At 37.0% G+C, this 14,139-nt stretch overlaps 1 protein-coding gene across 2 annotated transcripts in view; it reads left to right on the forward strand.

Annotated features, from left to right (window-relative positions):
- The first annotated feature begins 2,377 nt into the window (after window positions 1–2,377).
- Window positions 2,378–14,139, forward strand: part of sema3fb (sema domain, immunoglobulin domain (Ig), short basic domain, secreted, (semaphorin) 3Fb) — a 60,175-nt gene continuing 48,413 nt past the window's right edge. For both annotated transcript variants that reach the window (XM_084100552.1, XM_084100553.1), the window contains exons 1-2: window positions 2,378–2,727; window positions 5,243–5,396. In XM_084100552.1, coding sequence (XP_083956678.1) covers window positions 5,285–5,396 — 112 coding nt within the window. In that variant the 5' untranslated portion in view covers window positions 2,378–2,727; window positions 5,243–5,284. The remainder of the gene's footprint in view (window positions 2,728–5,242; window positions 5,397–14,139) is intronic.

A 14,139-nucleotide genomic window follows, 5' to 3' on the forward strand; every position in this document is an offset into this window, starting at 1 on the left:
CAAAGATGTAGGGCTCTGTATACCGACCGCTGCTGAACACTTCATCCATGTTGATGTCTCACCTTTTTTTTTTCTTTTTTTCTGGCCATCCTGTAGATTCTGCTGACCAAAAAGGAATTTGTTCTGTTCAAAAAGTTTGCTGAACAATGAGAAATTTGCTTCAGATTGACAGTTGAGTTTGCAGCCATCTGATATGTTGAACATTATATATATAGATATATAATTTATATTCATTATATATATATATACACTGTATATACTGTATATCAGTAAATTGACTATGCTGTGGCATTTTGCACAATTAAAATGATTAAAATCATGATGAAGGGACAATATGTATGTATATATATATATGAATGATAATATAAGAAATGTTTCTTGAGCACCAAATCAGCATAGAATGATTTCTGAAGGATCATGTGACACTGAAGACTGAGTGATGAGGATGAAAATTACATTTTTAAATATATTCAAATTGAAAAACAGTCATTTTAAATTATAATAATATTTCACAATATTACTGTTTTACTAATTTACTAATTTACTTTATTTTACTAACCTATTTGTGATCAAATAAATGTCTTGATGAGCATTAGAGTCTTCTTTCAAAAACATTGTACTGTATAGTTATATGACAAAACTCACTGCACATGATGATGCTTTCAAAAACAAAAAATCAACCAATATTGCATAATTTGTAGCATGTTAGATTGCTCTGCTTTAAAATGATCTTCTAACCAACTTCATCATGTTGTAAGAAAGATACATACCAGAATATCTGTCCTGATTTCTCCCAGAGGTTTTCCCAAGCATTCCACATAGGGACAACACTCTCTATATCAAGCAGTCTGAATGCTATAATGGCACCGTGCTCATATCACCTTAATCGAAGAAGACACATGATAATTTCCCAAAGATGAATGTCGTTAAGTTATGTCACTGCATGTTTTGCATCAAAGAGAGTAGAACCTCATTCCTGTCTCTCTATGAGCTGCTCTGAGAAAGAAGAAAAGTTGCATGCTGATATTCTGTAAATCTTGTGCAGGTAGTTTTTCAACCTTCAAGCATTGGTATGCCTTTTATCTAGAACCCTGTGTCATGTATTAACACGCAAAAGCATTTACTCCCTAATACAAGAATGTTTCTGCTTACGGGCTGAGCTGAAGGGACTTGAATATTGTATGTGTGTGTGTATGTGGTGTGCAAACGGTCATAGATAAATCAAGCCTGGGGCTCTGTAACTTTAATTGCATCTTATTGCTTATTATGAGTTTCAAAGCGAAGACTTGTTTGAAAGAAGCAGCAAAACTGGAAGTGATGATTCCAGTGTCACAAACTCAAGCTACAAAAGTGAGTTTCAAAGCTCTTAGAGTTACTATCAGAGTGAAGGTTTTCACTGCTGCAGTTCCTCAAGGGAAAACACTAAGTTAAAACATATCGTCATCTTGCACAATTTTCTGACCTTTAATATGTAAACAAATAACATATTTTGGCCATGAGAAACTTCTACTGCTCTCGCTCACAGACCTTAATAAGTGTCTTTTTAAGGTCATGTGTCATAGCTATATCGACAGATGGATAAATATTACATGGATAAATAATAGAGGCTGCTTATCTCACTCTGGTGACTGTTTGTCTATATAATACAATAATTCAATTTCTGTGTACACAATACAACTTAATATTGCAGCTACAAAAAAGCTATTGAAAATTTCTTTTCAAAAACAGTACACACATTGACATTTTTTGAGTAGGCTAAGTAAAGGGGTAAGTTGTCACCCTTTTTAATAAATGGCCTATTAAAAGCTTTTCACAAAACTATAACAATTGTGAAAAACAAAATAATTAATGAAAGCAACATCTAACATACAAAAATGTAAAATCACTGTTTTGACCAGAAAATATTATGATAAAAAATGTACATTATTATTATTATATTATTAAAAATGCATCGTCATTCAGAACATAATTCAACCTTTAGATGACTTTTGTTTGAATGTATGCTAGTGTAGTTTTATTGTGTTATTCAACAGCAAACAAAGTATACCAAAGTTTGGAGAATTTATTTTTGTTTGTCATTTAAGAGGATTATTATGAACTACAGTGTACACCATAGCCTACAACACAATGTAAAAAAATGCACAAATATAGCGTTCCACACAGTAATTGCACTTCATATCTAAGTTCTTGTGAATACTTACCGAGTTTACTCCACCTAATGAAACATGAATGTAATCGCAGTGACAGTACGGTGAGTTGAAGATAATCACAGCGACTCGCGCTGAAGGGGGCGGAGCTCCAAGGTAAACCTCGCCCCGTGGGTGTGTCGTATGCAAATGAGCGACACTGCATCCACCTGCCAAGCTGTTTGGGCAGCATTTGAGGCGAGCGAATGAGTGCGGGCAGGAGTGCGCTTGTGTTTGGAGATATTCAGACTGGTAGCCACAGCGCTGAAGCTGTTCTCGGAGTTGTCAGGTGGCTTTTACGCTTCTTTAACGATTCTTAGCGCGATATCTAACGGGATTTTATAACAACTGTGCCAAATGAACACTATAATAGAGAAGACGCACACCGCGCTCAGGTGTTCAGAGAGATAAGGACTGTACCTCACTATACCTGCAGGACCTGGGACATAAACACACGAACATACACAAGAACTCAGGCATTTACTGGATTCACTCTTTGAGTTGAGCTCAAAGTTGCTTTTGGACAGTTTGGAGAAAGCAGGTAAACATTAATTTCTTTTGTTTTCATTTTCTCAACACTATCATCGTACTATTTTAGTATGAGTCACATTTCAACGTTTGGAGTTAATTTCTAAATGCATCTTTTGATCTCAGTTGAGTTTGCAATGAATGCAGACTCCTATTAAAATGGTATCTTATAATAATTATTTTCCAATATAACAGTCAGTGTTGGCAGAAATATATATATATTTTTTTTTGTATGTATCCTATGTATCCACCAACGTATCCATTGGTGACATTGATTTTTAAAAGGACAAATATTCCACATAGTACCTTAATGTAATATGGTCCTAAACACATGTATAGAAGTAGTTTCAGATGAATTGCAGAATGTCATGCCAAAGGACTCTGCAGAAACTGCTTGACATTTCATGTCAATGTTGGTTAGATTAAGAATAACACATGCTCTGAAGTTGTATTACCCACACACATTCATATGGCAGTATGCACACTAAATAACCTTAAATAATTCTTTGCATTGTCACTAATATTACTCTTCACGGCGTGACGAAATTGCTTTGCTTTGCACATCTCCTTTCATGCTGTTTCCCAGTGTTTTTCTAAAATAAGTTAACCATACACTCAGAGCTCCTGTATATATAACAGCACAATAGGCATTTAAGACCGAGTCAAAGTAGTTTATTTTCAGTTCTCTGCTGGGTGGCAGGAAAAAGAAACAAAATACAATATCTCCAGGGGCCAGAGTGCATGTACAAAATAAACACTGTAACAATTTCACAAACTAGCATTAAACAAACACAGTAAATATAGCTATTCTAGTACCAAATGGGGTAACAACATGCAGAAAGCAAGAGTTGCATAAAAATAAGTGAGACCAGTCATCTTGCTGATCAGTCATAACAAGTCTTTACAAATGTTGACAACTTTCAGTGTGTACCAGGAAGGCTGAATTTACAAGCCAAATCTGACTTTCTTGAGTTATAAGTAGCAGAAGAGACCATACTATTAATATTTTTATTTAATCTAGATTTTATTTTTTAAATTTGTCATCAGAATTGATTAAATCAGTAGTTGAGTATTTTTTTTTATTATTATAGTTAATAAATAAATAAGGCTTATCCTTTAAAAAAAAAAGAAATTGATAGAATCCTCTTTAAGTGGCATTTTAAGAGTAGAACAAATTAATAGATCAAAAAGTAAAAAGAAATGGGACTAAATATTTCTTGCTATCCCACATTTTTTTCGCATAATATTTTGCCTGTTCTTAAAAAAGCATTAAAAGCCATATATTTTGGGGTTTATGGATTGATTCATTCTTTCAGTGTATTTGTGAGATTGTATGCATAATTGCTTACCTCCAACTGTGTCTGTGTGCACTTGTGTTCATATAATTGTTGTTTAATTTCACTGGCTTGTGTGAGGTAAAGAGGCAGAGAATTTAGATAAACAGCCGGACAGTTAACAAATTGCCTGCAAATAGCTGAGGTTTAAACAGCTGCTTCCACTCATAAACGCTCTGCGGCCAGGCAGCGCTTTTTGGACAGATCGTCTTCCGCCAGAACTACTTTTTCTGTTCTGAGATGTTTGCTCCTCCTTAAAAAAGAAGAAGAAGAAAAAAAAAAAATGACGCATATACAGTTGTGATTGATGTCAATACTATGTGGGTTTGGGAACGGTCTCGTTGATTCAGTTATCCGAACAGATTTAAGTTTTTAAGGTTATGTCACGCCACCGCTGAGCAACACGAGTGCAGCCCCTCTATGGGTGGCAGCCTTGTTCCTGCCCATGTGAAAGAGATGGACTATGTGGCAGCAGTGGGGTTTGTCAACATACTCCCTTGGGGAATATCCCTTTGCTGTATGTTTCAAACAAATGTAACCAAACCCTTATTTTTTGGTGAAATGTTTACTGTGGAGGGCCTCTTAGCTTCTCTTATTAAAGCAGGGAGCCCAAAGGTAAAACTGGAACTTTAAACTATCTGGAATACATATAGTACATGCAAACAAGATTTCAGATAAAACTTTGGGTTTTTCTTAGACGTTTAGAGAATGCATAGGGAAAACTCATTGCATATTTTTCTTAATCTTTTGTTCTTCATTTGGTAAGTTATTGCTGATGAGTTCATCAATATAAAATCAAATGTACACAAATATTTCTTTAAAAAAAGTTTTCCACCTGCTTTCTGTGTGCAGCTATAACTAAAAGAAATCAGCTGTGAGTTTTGTGAATAAGGCTAAATTATAATTAACCTAATTTACACTGAAATGAGGTTTGTGCTTTGAAGAATGACAGTGACTTAATTTGAATACAGAGCAGTGCTATTACAGCACTTTTGTTTTGCGAGTGTTTAGTGAATAAATCACATAAATGTGCACTGAAATACGGCATGCAAAAGTGTGCCAAATGTCGAATTTGCCCTACAGTCTGTAACTCAAAGAAATTAACTTTTTATTATTCTGTTTGAGCCATGATTTACCTTTGGAAAGCAGTATATGAAGTCATATAATTTACAATCATGTGTTTTCTTTCGCCAGTGGCCTCTGCAATTGTGTCTTTCTGACTTCAACGGATGCACCATGCTGTTGGGCAGTCCTTGGTCAGTCCAGGTTCTCCTGGCTCTGTCTGTCCTGACATTGGGTTTGGACAGCGAACCTCAGAGCGCCCCCCGGGTCTTCTTGTCCTTCAAAGGTAGGTTGGCTGTTTGGCTTTCTCTTGATTTGCTTCTGGTTTTCTTTTAGGGATTGCATCTCCAGTTGTGTGGCCTGTGGTTTGGAGGAACCGTGTGAACGTTCTGGAGTATACTTTTTTTCACATGCTACCTTCTGGTTTTCATGACTGAATTTGATGAGTTGATAAATGTTTTTAGGTTCGGCGGGAAATTCACAGCATAGACGGATTCTCCGGTCTAACCGCACGCCGAATGAGTGAAAACACTCCGTGTGTTCCTAATGGCTTTCCCATCAAACATCTTAGATTTTTTCTCCCAGCCAGCTGCGTCCACTTTTATCCGGTGTCAGAGTAATTAAAGACACAAACAAGAGTTGAAGAAACAATCATTCCGAACCTTCAACACAGGTCAGAGAAATTTACAGAAAGCCGAACATGCCGTCTCGGTTATTTTCGGTAGTATGTTTTTAAGCACATTTCTGAAATAATCAATTGCAGATGCAAAACAGGAGATGTGAGAAGTTAGTGATGAAATGATGGCAGATGAGCCTACTGTTTTAGCTCAGGGCCTGAACTCTCTCACAGATTCACGCTTAAAGCTGCTTAAAAGGTTTTTACAGCCTGATGCCATAAGATAACCTTTTAATTTCAAAGTCAGCTCCATTCTGACCTAAAAAAACAATAATGTACACTCTTTAAAATAGAGCTTCTTTATTGGCATCTGTGGTTCCATGAAGAACCTTTAACATACAGAACAAATGTTCTTTTGATTATATAAAATGTTTTACTTCACACTAAGAAAAATAATGGTTATTTTAAGAACCGTTCACTGAAAGGTTCTTTGAGGAACCAAAAAGGAATTTCCCTTTTGGAATTTGCATTTTTAATAGTGTACATCAAGTACTTGTACAACATCAAGGACAACTTTTAAACCCAAAAATCCATATAGCAAACTCTGTAACCTTATACAATGAAAAATGTTTCTCGCTGAACCTAATGTCAAATCAAGTCACCTTCATTTATATAGCGCTTTTAACAATATAGATTGTTTCAAAGCAGCTTTACAGTAATAATAGGAAATTAAAGTAACAGAGATTGTTTTGGCTTTACAGCAGCTCTAGAATAAAGTTATTGTCCAGCTAAAGTTTGTTTTGATTGATTCTAATGTGTTGCAAAAAGCATTAAAGAAGCTTTAGTTTTAAGAGTTCAATTGGCCAGGCTGTGTCTGGGGTTTTAAAAGCATCTTGTAGAGTTAAATTGTCTAGATCAGCCATGCACATCAATATGCCTCAGGTCTGCACTGCTGGAGATCCGTCCTGCGATTAGCCGTTTCAGAGAAGGGACTACGCAATTCCACTGTTTGCCAAATTCCCCGGCACAGTTCGTTATTCAAGGCTTTTCCTCCCGCTTTAATCAAGATGGATTTAACACTCCACTGAGCATGTTTGTAGATCCAGTCATTTTTGAAGGATTTCAAATATTGGTCCCTCAGGAATCGCTTTACCTCATGAAGCTGTGCTATGCTAGAACCCTGCACCCACACAGTCTTTTAGCTCCATTATGTGTAAATTGTACATGTATTGCTACCAACAGGATCTAATGTGGTTATGGTTGAAAGGGTCATGGATTTGTCATTTTGTGGGTTCTCTTGAGAAAAAGCTGATTCATTGCTTACTTGCATACCATCAAGTTGGGCGCAGCGTTATTTGGATCCTGCAGTCGCAGAGCTCTCCAGCCAAACTCGCATTTAGCGCTTTTAATTGGTTTTGGAGAGCAACTGCAAACCTCATCATAAGACAGCACCTGCAGTCCACCCCAAACTGCAGGCCTACTGTTTTCACCACATAACACCTCACAGCAAGCACAGGAATGTGCTAATTATTGTCTAACCCATGCCCATTTTTAGATTTCTAAACCTCCCTTCTCACTTGAGTTCAATTTGTGTGCATTATATGATCATTGAAGCGTTTCTCTAAAACTTTCCTTGAGTAGTTCTCAAAGCTTTGAAGATCTAAAACCCAACCCGTCTTTGTTTAAGTTAGCTGTGTCAATATGTCGACCGCTCTTAGATATGTTATCAGGTTTTCCACTTTACAATGCTATTATTCTCAGGAACTCTGTGACAGAAGTATACCATGCCAAGCTGAACACGTTTAAGGCTCATGAATCTCGTTTTTATTTTTCTGTGAGTAGAATGTCCGACTGTCTATGATGCCTTAAATCGAATTGCTCTGTCAACCCACTTTAGGGGTCAAGAGTTGCGACCCCTCACACGAGTGTAGCTCACTTTTCTAGTAAAGCGGTTCCACCCCACTTGGAGAGTAAATCAAAAACATCTTAATTGTTCTTTGAGCTTTGCAACTTCCTTCCCCCTTGTATTGAACTTCGTCAAGGTTGTTTCCCTCGGGAAAATCTCCCATGATGCCAACGGTGAGGGTTTTTAAACCAGTGGCAGATGTGGTACCTTTTCCATATCAGATTTAGGAGAAACCCAATCCTGTTTGGTCTGTGTAGAAATGGATTGTCATGGTAAATGAGATGACACTGATTCAGTGATGATTAATCAAACCGTTGGCTGGATCCAGATGCCCGTTTTCAGTCGTATTGCATGCACGAGTTAATTATTTGAGCCAACGGAGGGTTATCGACCACTGCTCATTTGATGTAAATTGACGCTGTTTGAATGTGTGATTTAATTTCGTGTCTTGTCCCCAATATTGAAAGGTGACCCAGCATGCACAATTGATTTAGAGCCGTAGGAGTCTGTGTCGCCAGCCTCCCTCCAGGGGGTTCTGACCCCTTCAACTATATGGACGCACACACATCCCACTGGGTGCTTTGGCTAGTGTTGGCTTAACTTGCTAATCTGATGTCAGTATTGCTGCTTTTCTAAAAGTGTCTGGGACTGATTAGAGTAAGTAAACATGGCTCTGGATAAGTGTAAAAGAGTGATGTCCTAAAATGTTGAAGTTCTCATGCTTGGAGAATTCATAGGTGGAACCGTTGAGCTCATGCTGTTGTGACGCAATAACAGAGTTCAAAGTTGACTTTAAAGCTTTTAATGACATGCATGTGAAATATGCTGCCTGTTTCAGTTTGACTCCGGGAAATGGTATTGTACAGGTGACATTGGGTTTAAATTCATCCTGGCACAAAATCATAGTAGGCTTTCTGCTGATATTTTTTCTGCAAAGTCAGTTTAAGAAGAATAATTTGAGCCAGGTGGCAATGAGAATTAGGGGTAGATTGGGTCAGTTCACAGTACTGTGATCATTTCTGTATTCTTTTTTTATTGAATTGTAAAGGGTAGCAGATATCAACATGTACAGATCTCAGTTTATGCCAGGTTTATTATATTTCAATGCAAGGGGTAAAGCCAATGAGAAAAAGTCCACCAAAAAATTTGTGTCAGCCAATCAGAAAAATTGGTGGTGGCTCTTCACCAGTGGTGTGAGTGTGGGGGCGGGGCTACCTATTTATAAATAAGGGGTGGTAATTTGGTCATTGTTTTTGCATCCCAGTTTATTTCAATGGATGCCAATGGATTTCAATGGATTTTACACTGATCTTAGAGCAGTTTACCAATGATCCAGTTGATTTTGTGACAAAAGCAGCAACACTGTTGTCAGATCAGCAAAAAGGGCTTTGAAAACCCCCATGCAAATGTTCTGACATATTCTTTAGAATTTGAAAGTTAAGTAGCATGGATCATTGTCATGTCTTTGAGTGGCACAGTTTACTAATTCATAATGTACACATACTTTCTACATTTAAAAATACAATTGGACACATTTAGTTAGTTATTTTATTTGTTTGTTCTTCAAGCAACATCTCAGCTTTTAAGTGACCTGCATTTTTATCAGAATTGAACCTTGGGAACTGGACAAAACCAGGGAGCCCCATACCAGTCTCAGCTTGTTTTTACTTACGTGGTTAACCGCTATGCCAAACATGTGGCATTCATAGTTGCCCACAAAATATCATTTTTAATTTTGTAAAATAACTACTTTGAGGTGTCGGTTTTGGCCAAAGTGGTTGTGAACATTACACGTCTCATTGACTATTACACCCAATACAACAATAACAAATATAGCCATAATACACTATAATTAGTGCGCTAAAAGTGTCTGCCAGCAGGGGAAACAGCACTTATATGATGAAAACAGAACTGCTTATGGACAGGTTATGGGCAAGTGGGAATAGTTATTTTTTACCAGCGGAGTCATATATCTAGGTACACCACAACACTAAAAAATATTTCCAGGTGTTTTTCCAGATAATTCACATGCACCTTCTAGAGTAAATCATTATTATTATCAGAAACTCATTGTTTCTTTTAATTAAAAGATGGGGCTTCATTTCTGTAGCTGCACTTTTGAGCATTCTTTTTTATTTCAGCGCTCTGTGATCTCCCTCTAATGTGTCTGATGTCATCTGATCTCTATAAACAGTTCTGTGCTGTCATGTAAAATCAGGTCATTTGAAATGAAGTCAGTCGAGAGTGATTTGTTCTCCAGGCCTTTAAGTATCCGCTTTTATAGGAGGAACACTGGACGCATTGTATTTGAGAGGGGTAATGATCATTCAAACCTGGTATTGCAACCACATGAGGATCTCAAGAGGAGATCTGATAAGGATGAATAGACAGATGGATGATAAGGGGAAAAGAGCCATTTGGAAGAGTCCCTCTTTCTTATTTTCTAGCTCTTTTTCTCTTTCTTTCCATCTAAGCCATTTCCTCAGAGGCTGTTCGGATTTCAGGAAAACACTGTCTTGCGACACTGGAGGCTCCAATTCACTTTGAGGGCCTTTGGCATTCGAGACTGTGAGACCGTTAACCCTGTGAGGGTGTTCCTGCCCTCTACGCACAAATGGGCTAGGTCATAGTCCTGTATTAAAATAGCTGCTCTGGGTAAAGATAAGTAGTGCAGACTTACTGGCCCCTACTTACAATCACAGAAAGGGCACTTTCAAGAACAATTTTCTTTCTTTTCTTTATAAAGGGAAGCAATATTGCTGTGTTGTTAATGTGCTTTATATGTGGCTGTCTATATATGGTGTGTTAATTCTTCCTTGTCTTGCGATTTGTGCATATGAAAGTGTTAAGATGTTTTAATAGGGTTTTTGATAAAATGCCAGTAGCAAAAATGGTGCTAGAGTATGTATTTTTAATTCATTGACATGAATCAGTTCAAACTCATTCATTTACTGTCATGGAAAGTCATTCCGTGCCATTTATCATGCATTACAATGCTACTATATGTACAAAGTACAAAGGCTGTAATAGTATATCAATCAGTCCTACTCAAAATATATTTATTCTGCTGCAGATTAAATGGAACAATTGCTTTGAGCTACTTCATGCACAGATCAGATTCTGCTGACTTGCACAGAACCGCTCTAAAACACGGGAATATGACCAGCAATTTTGGTTGCTCAACACCATTGACCCACATTCAGTGTTTCTGACTGCACAGGCCAGCATGGTTCATTAATCTGGAGTGATATGATGATGTCTTGACTCTTTCCCACAAACCTCTGCTCTAATCCGTGTAGCTGCATCATAATGCAGGCCGTTTGCATCTCATCAGGACACGGGCAGCAGCTGGACCTAAAAAAAACCCTCACAAACCCGGAGCATGCACTGCAAGCGCTCAGAGTGAGGTCAGCGGATTATCACTGCCCTTTCACACGAGTTTCAGGTCAGCCGGTTCAGTGTGACTGTAGATAAAGGGAAAGGCTTCTGAGGATGAATCTCTCTGCCAAAGGCATCAAATCTCTAATTCTCTAATTATTTTAAGAATGATAATTAAGCACCTTACCTCTATTCTCAATACTGTAATGCAATGGAAATATTATTTAATCATTTATTAATTTAAATTGCAAAGTATCATTTAAATATTTAATGTATTGCCTTTATGCTTATTTTATTCATAGAAAATAAAAAAATACTTTTTTACTATTTTAATTATATTTTTTGCTGTATTACCATTTTAATATTTAAAGTAAAACATTTTACTAACCTTTATTTTAACTTCCATTTTAATTACATTTACAATAATTAGAATGCAATGAGAATCATCATTGCTGCAATGCAAAATCCTTAATTTTCTTTATGCTGAAAATATTTTCTTATTCTGTTTGTTGTTCTTTTGATTTTTGGGTGAAATATGACCCCGGCAATTTTTTTTTTAAACCCCCACCCCAAATGTTTTAGTTCTTTTAAAAATATCTTAGTCTTAAAACAAACTTGTCCACTCAGAGTGTTTCTTAATATAATTTGTCATGGTATTGCTTTAGTTTAAAAGGATATTCCAGGTCATACGGGTTTAGAATGACATGTGCTGAGTAAATGATGATAAAGCTTTTATATTTGGGAAGATTTCCTGTTTATAGGCACTGGATGCTACTAGTTATTTCATACAGTCAGATGTGTCCAACACTGGACATTTTTATGGTGCGTCTGCATATCAGAACTCGCATAGGTGGTCCTCATTTCTCATTTTGGGACATGGATTGTGTGTGTGTGTCTGTCTGTTTGTGTGTTCCATGGGATTTACTGCTGGTCTGTCTGGAGATTCTGGAGATTGATGTTTATGTGGACACCTGGTGAGGATGAAGTGTGTCGTACTTGCGCACATACAGTACAGCCATAGGGATTCTCACTTAATGTTTATTCATTCATTCATATTCATATTCAAAGTGTTTATTCATTTGAGGTCACAGGAACTATAGGTGACTGTATGTTCACTACAAAATGGCTCTTTAGAATTGGCCTACTTGATTTTGATTGGTCAGTCACTACATTCTGCTGTAAAAATGTTTGTATCTTGTCCCAGGCAACCAATTTCTACACAGCTGTGCTAGTTTAAATATCCTGTATTTTGTTGAGTCAACTCAAATCAATATTTCATGTTGGTCAGTATTTCATATTTCAATCAGTTTTGTTTATTTGGTTAGTAGCCGTGAAATAAGAGGGATCCATGTCATTATCACAAAATAAACCCTTTCAGCGTGATAAAAATCTAGTTTATTTTGCGATAATGATCATCTGACTATACATTAGCACTTGTATATTTGACTTGACTATACTTGCATGTATATTTTCTCTTGCATTTTGCCTTGGTTCTCTCTCGTTTTCTTTCTTTCTGTCTTCTCACTCTCTTTCCCCATAAGTCCTTTCTCTTCTCTCATCTGATCCGTTGACACGGGGGAATCTCAGGGAGGCCGAATACTCTGAATTCTTGGGGCGGCAGCAGTGCACACTTTTAGCTCTCACAGGAAGAGTGATGTTGAGTTTACCGTGGCCTCCCTTCTGGACTCTCACCTGTGCGCTTCTGGGGGTTTTGGGTTTCGCCGTCTGTCAGAGCTCAGCTGTGATTAAACTGGGATCTTTCCTCAGCAGGAACACTCAGAGATGCCACTCCACACTTCTTTATTTCATTCCTTCTGGTCTATGTGCCACACTGGAGAGTGACTCAGGAAAATCACGTTCATGTTTAACTTGTCCTAGTAACTGAGTCAGTTATTTTTCTCATTGTTGTCATGATATCACCCTAGAAATATTGGTGGGTTTCACAAAATTAAGATTTTGCAATTACAATTAAGCACTCACTGCTGATTCTCCATACTGTAATGTGAAAAATATTAATTAAAATTATCTATACATAATTGAATGTATTATTATATTGCCTTTATGGTGATTTTATTACAAAAACAATTGCAGTGTTTTGTGAAGTTTATCTGCAGATTCTTTCTTATAGGAACAAGCAACCAGCAACAACAGCAAATTACCAAATATTGAAAATCTGAAATCACTTGCCTAGAAAACTGACTCTTTATCTAAGATACCTGTGGCTTTGAATTCAAGCCTAGATTTAAATGGAGTATATTTAGATCTAATGCTATCGTTCTCAGATTAAAGTGTCGGATAGAATAATGGTCTAGTGGGATTAAGAGAGAGTGATTATTACTGACATGTGTTTGTTGTGCCGTGAGCGGAAACGTTGTGTGTGTGTGTGTGTGTGTGTGTGTGTGTGTGTGTGTGTGTGTGTGTGTGAGTGGAATGGCAGTGGAAAATAAGCTGAGAATGCTCAGTGGGGGGTGAGAGGTGATTTTTAGCATGTCTTAATTAGGTCTTGACCAGAGAATTGTCTTTCATATCTAGTTTGAGCCATAATGTCGATCATGTCTATGAGTTTTATATAAATTTAGTGTATAATTTGTATTTCATAACCATTTGATCGTCATAGTAGGATAAAGAAATAATTATAATTATAATTATCTAAAAAATATAGAACTGAATGGATTTTCTTATTTGAAAGTGAGAAATTTGTACATAACTTTTTTTTTGTGTGTAGAATTCGTATGGTTCACAAGACATTTTATTGCACAGATTGTTTGATTTCATTTTAATGCAAAATATAAGGCAGAACATGTTCTGTTATAATGTCTACAGTTCAGTATCATTCAGAGTTTGGCAAATTTTCCCAGAACGTCCTCCTGTGAAGTTTTGGAGGAGCTCTGACCTCTCCGTGGGATGGGGTCAAGAGCACGCTCTATTTAATGAGCTGGGCATCATTAATCAGCACGCTGTCAGTCATTCACCCACTAGATCTGCTCATCTCAGATATTTTCAGATTTAGATTCTAGAGATGATCTGGGTTCGCTTCAGTTTGCCTGATTTACAGTGTGTATGCCTGAAAATAATGCTCATTTCTCAGTTGATTAAACCATGCAACATGAAGAAACTTGTTATAAGTCT

This window comes from Abramis brama (genome assembly GCF_963993115.1).
Source record: "Abramis brama genome assembly, chromosome: 23".
Lineage (NCBI taxonomy): Eukaryota > Metazoa > Chordata > Actinopteri > Cypriniformes > Leuciscidae > Abramis > Abramis brama.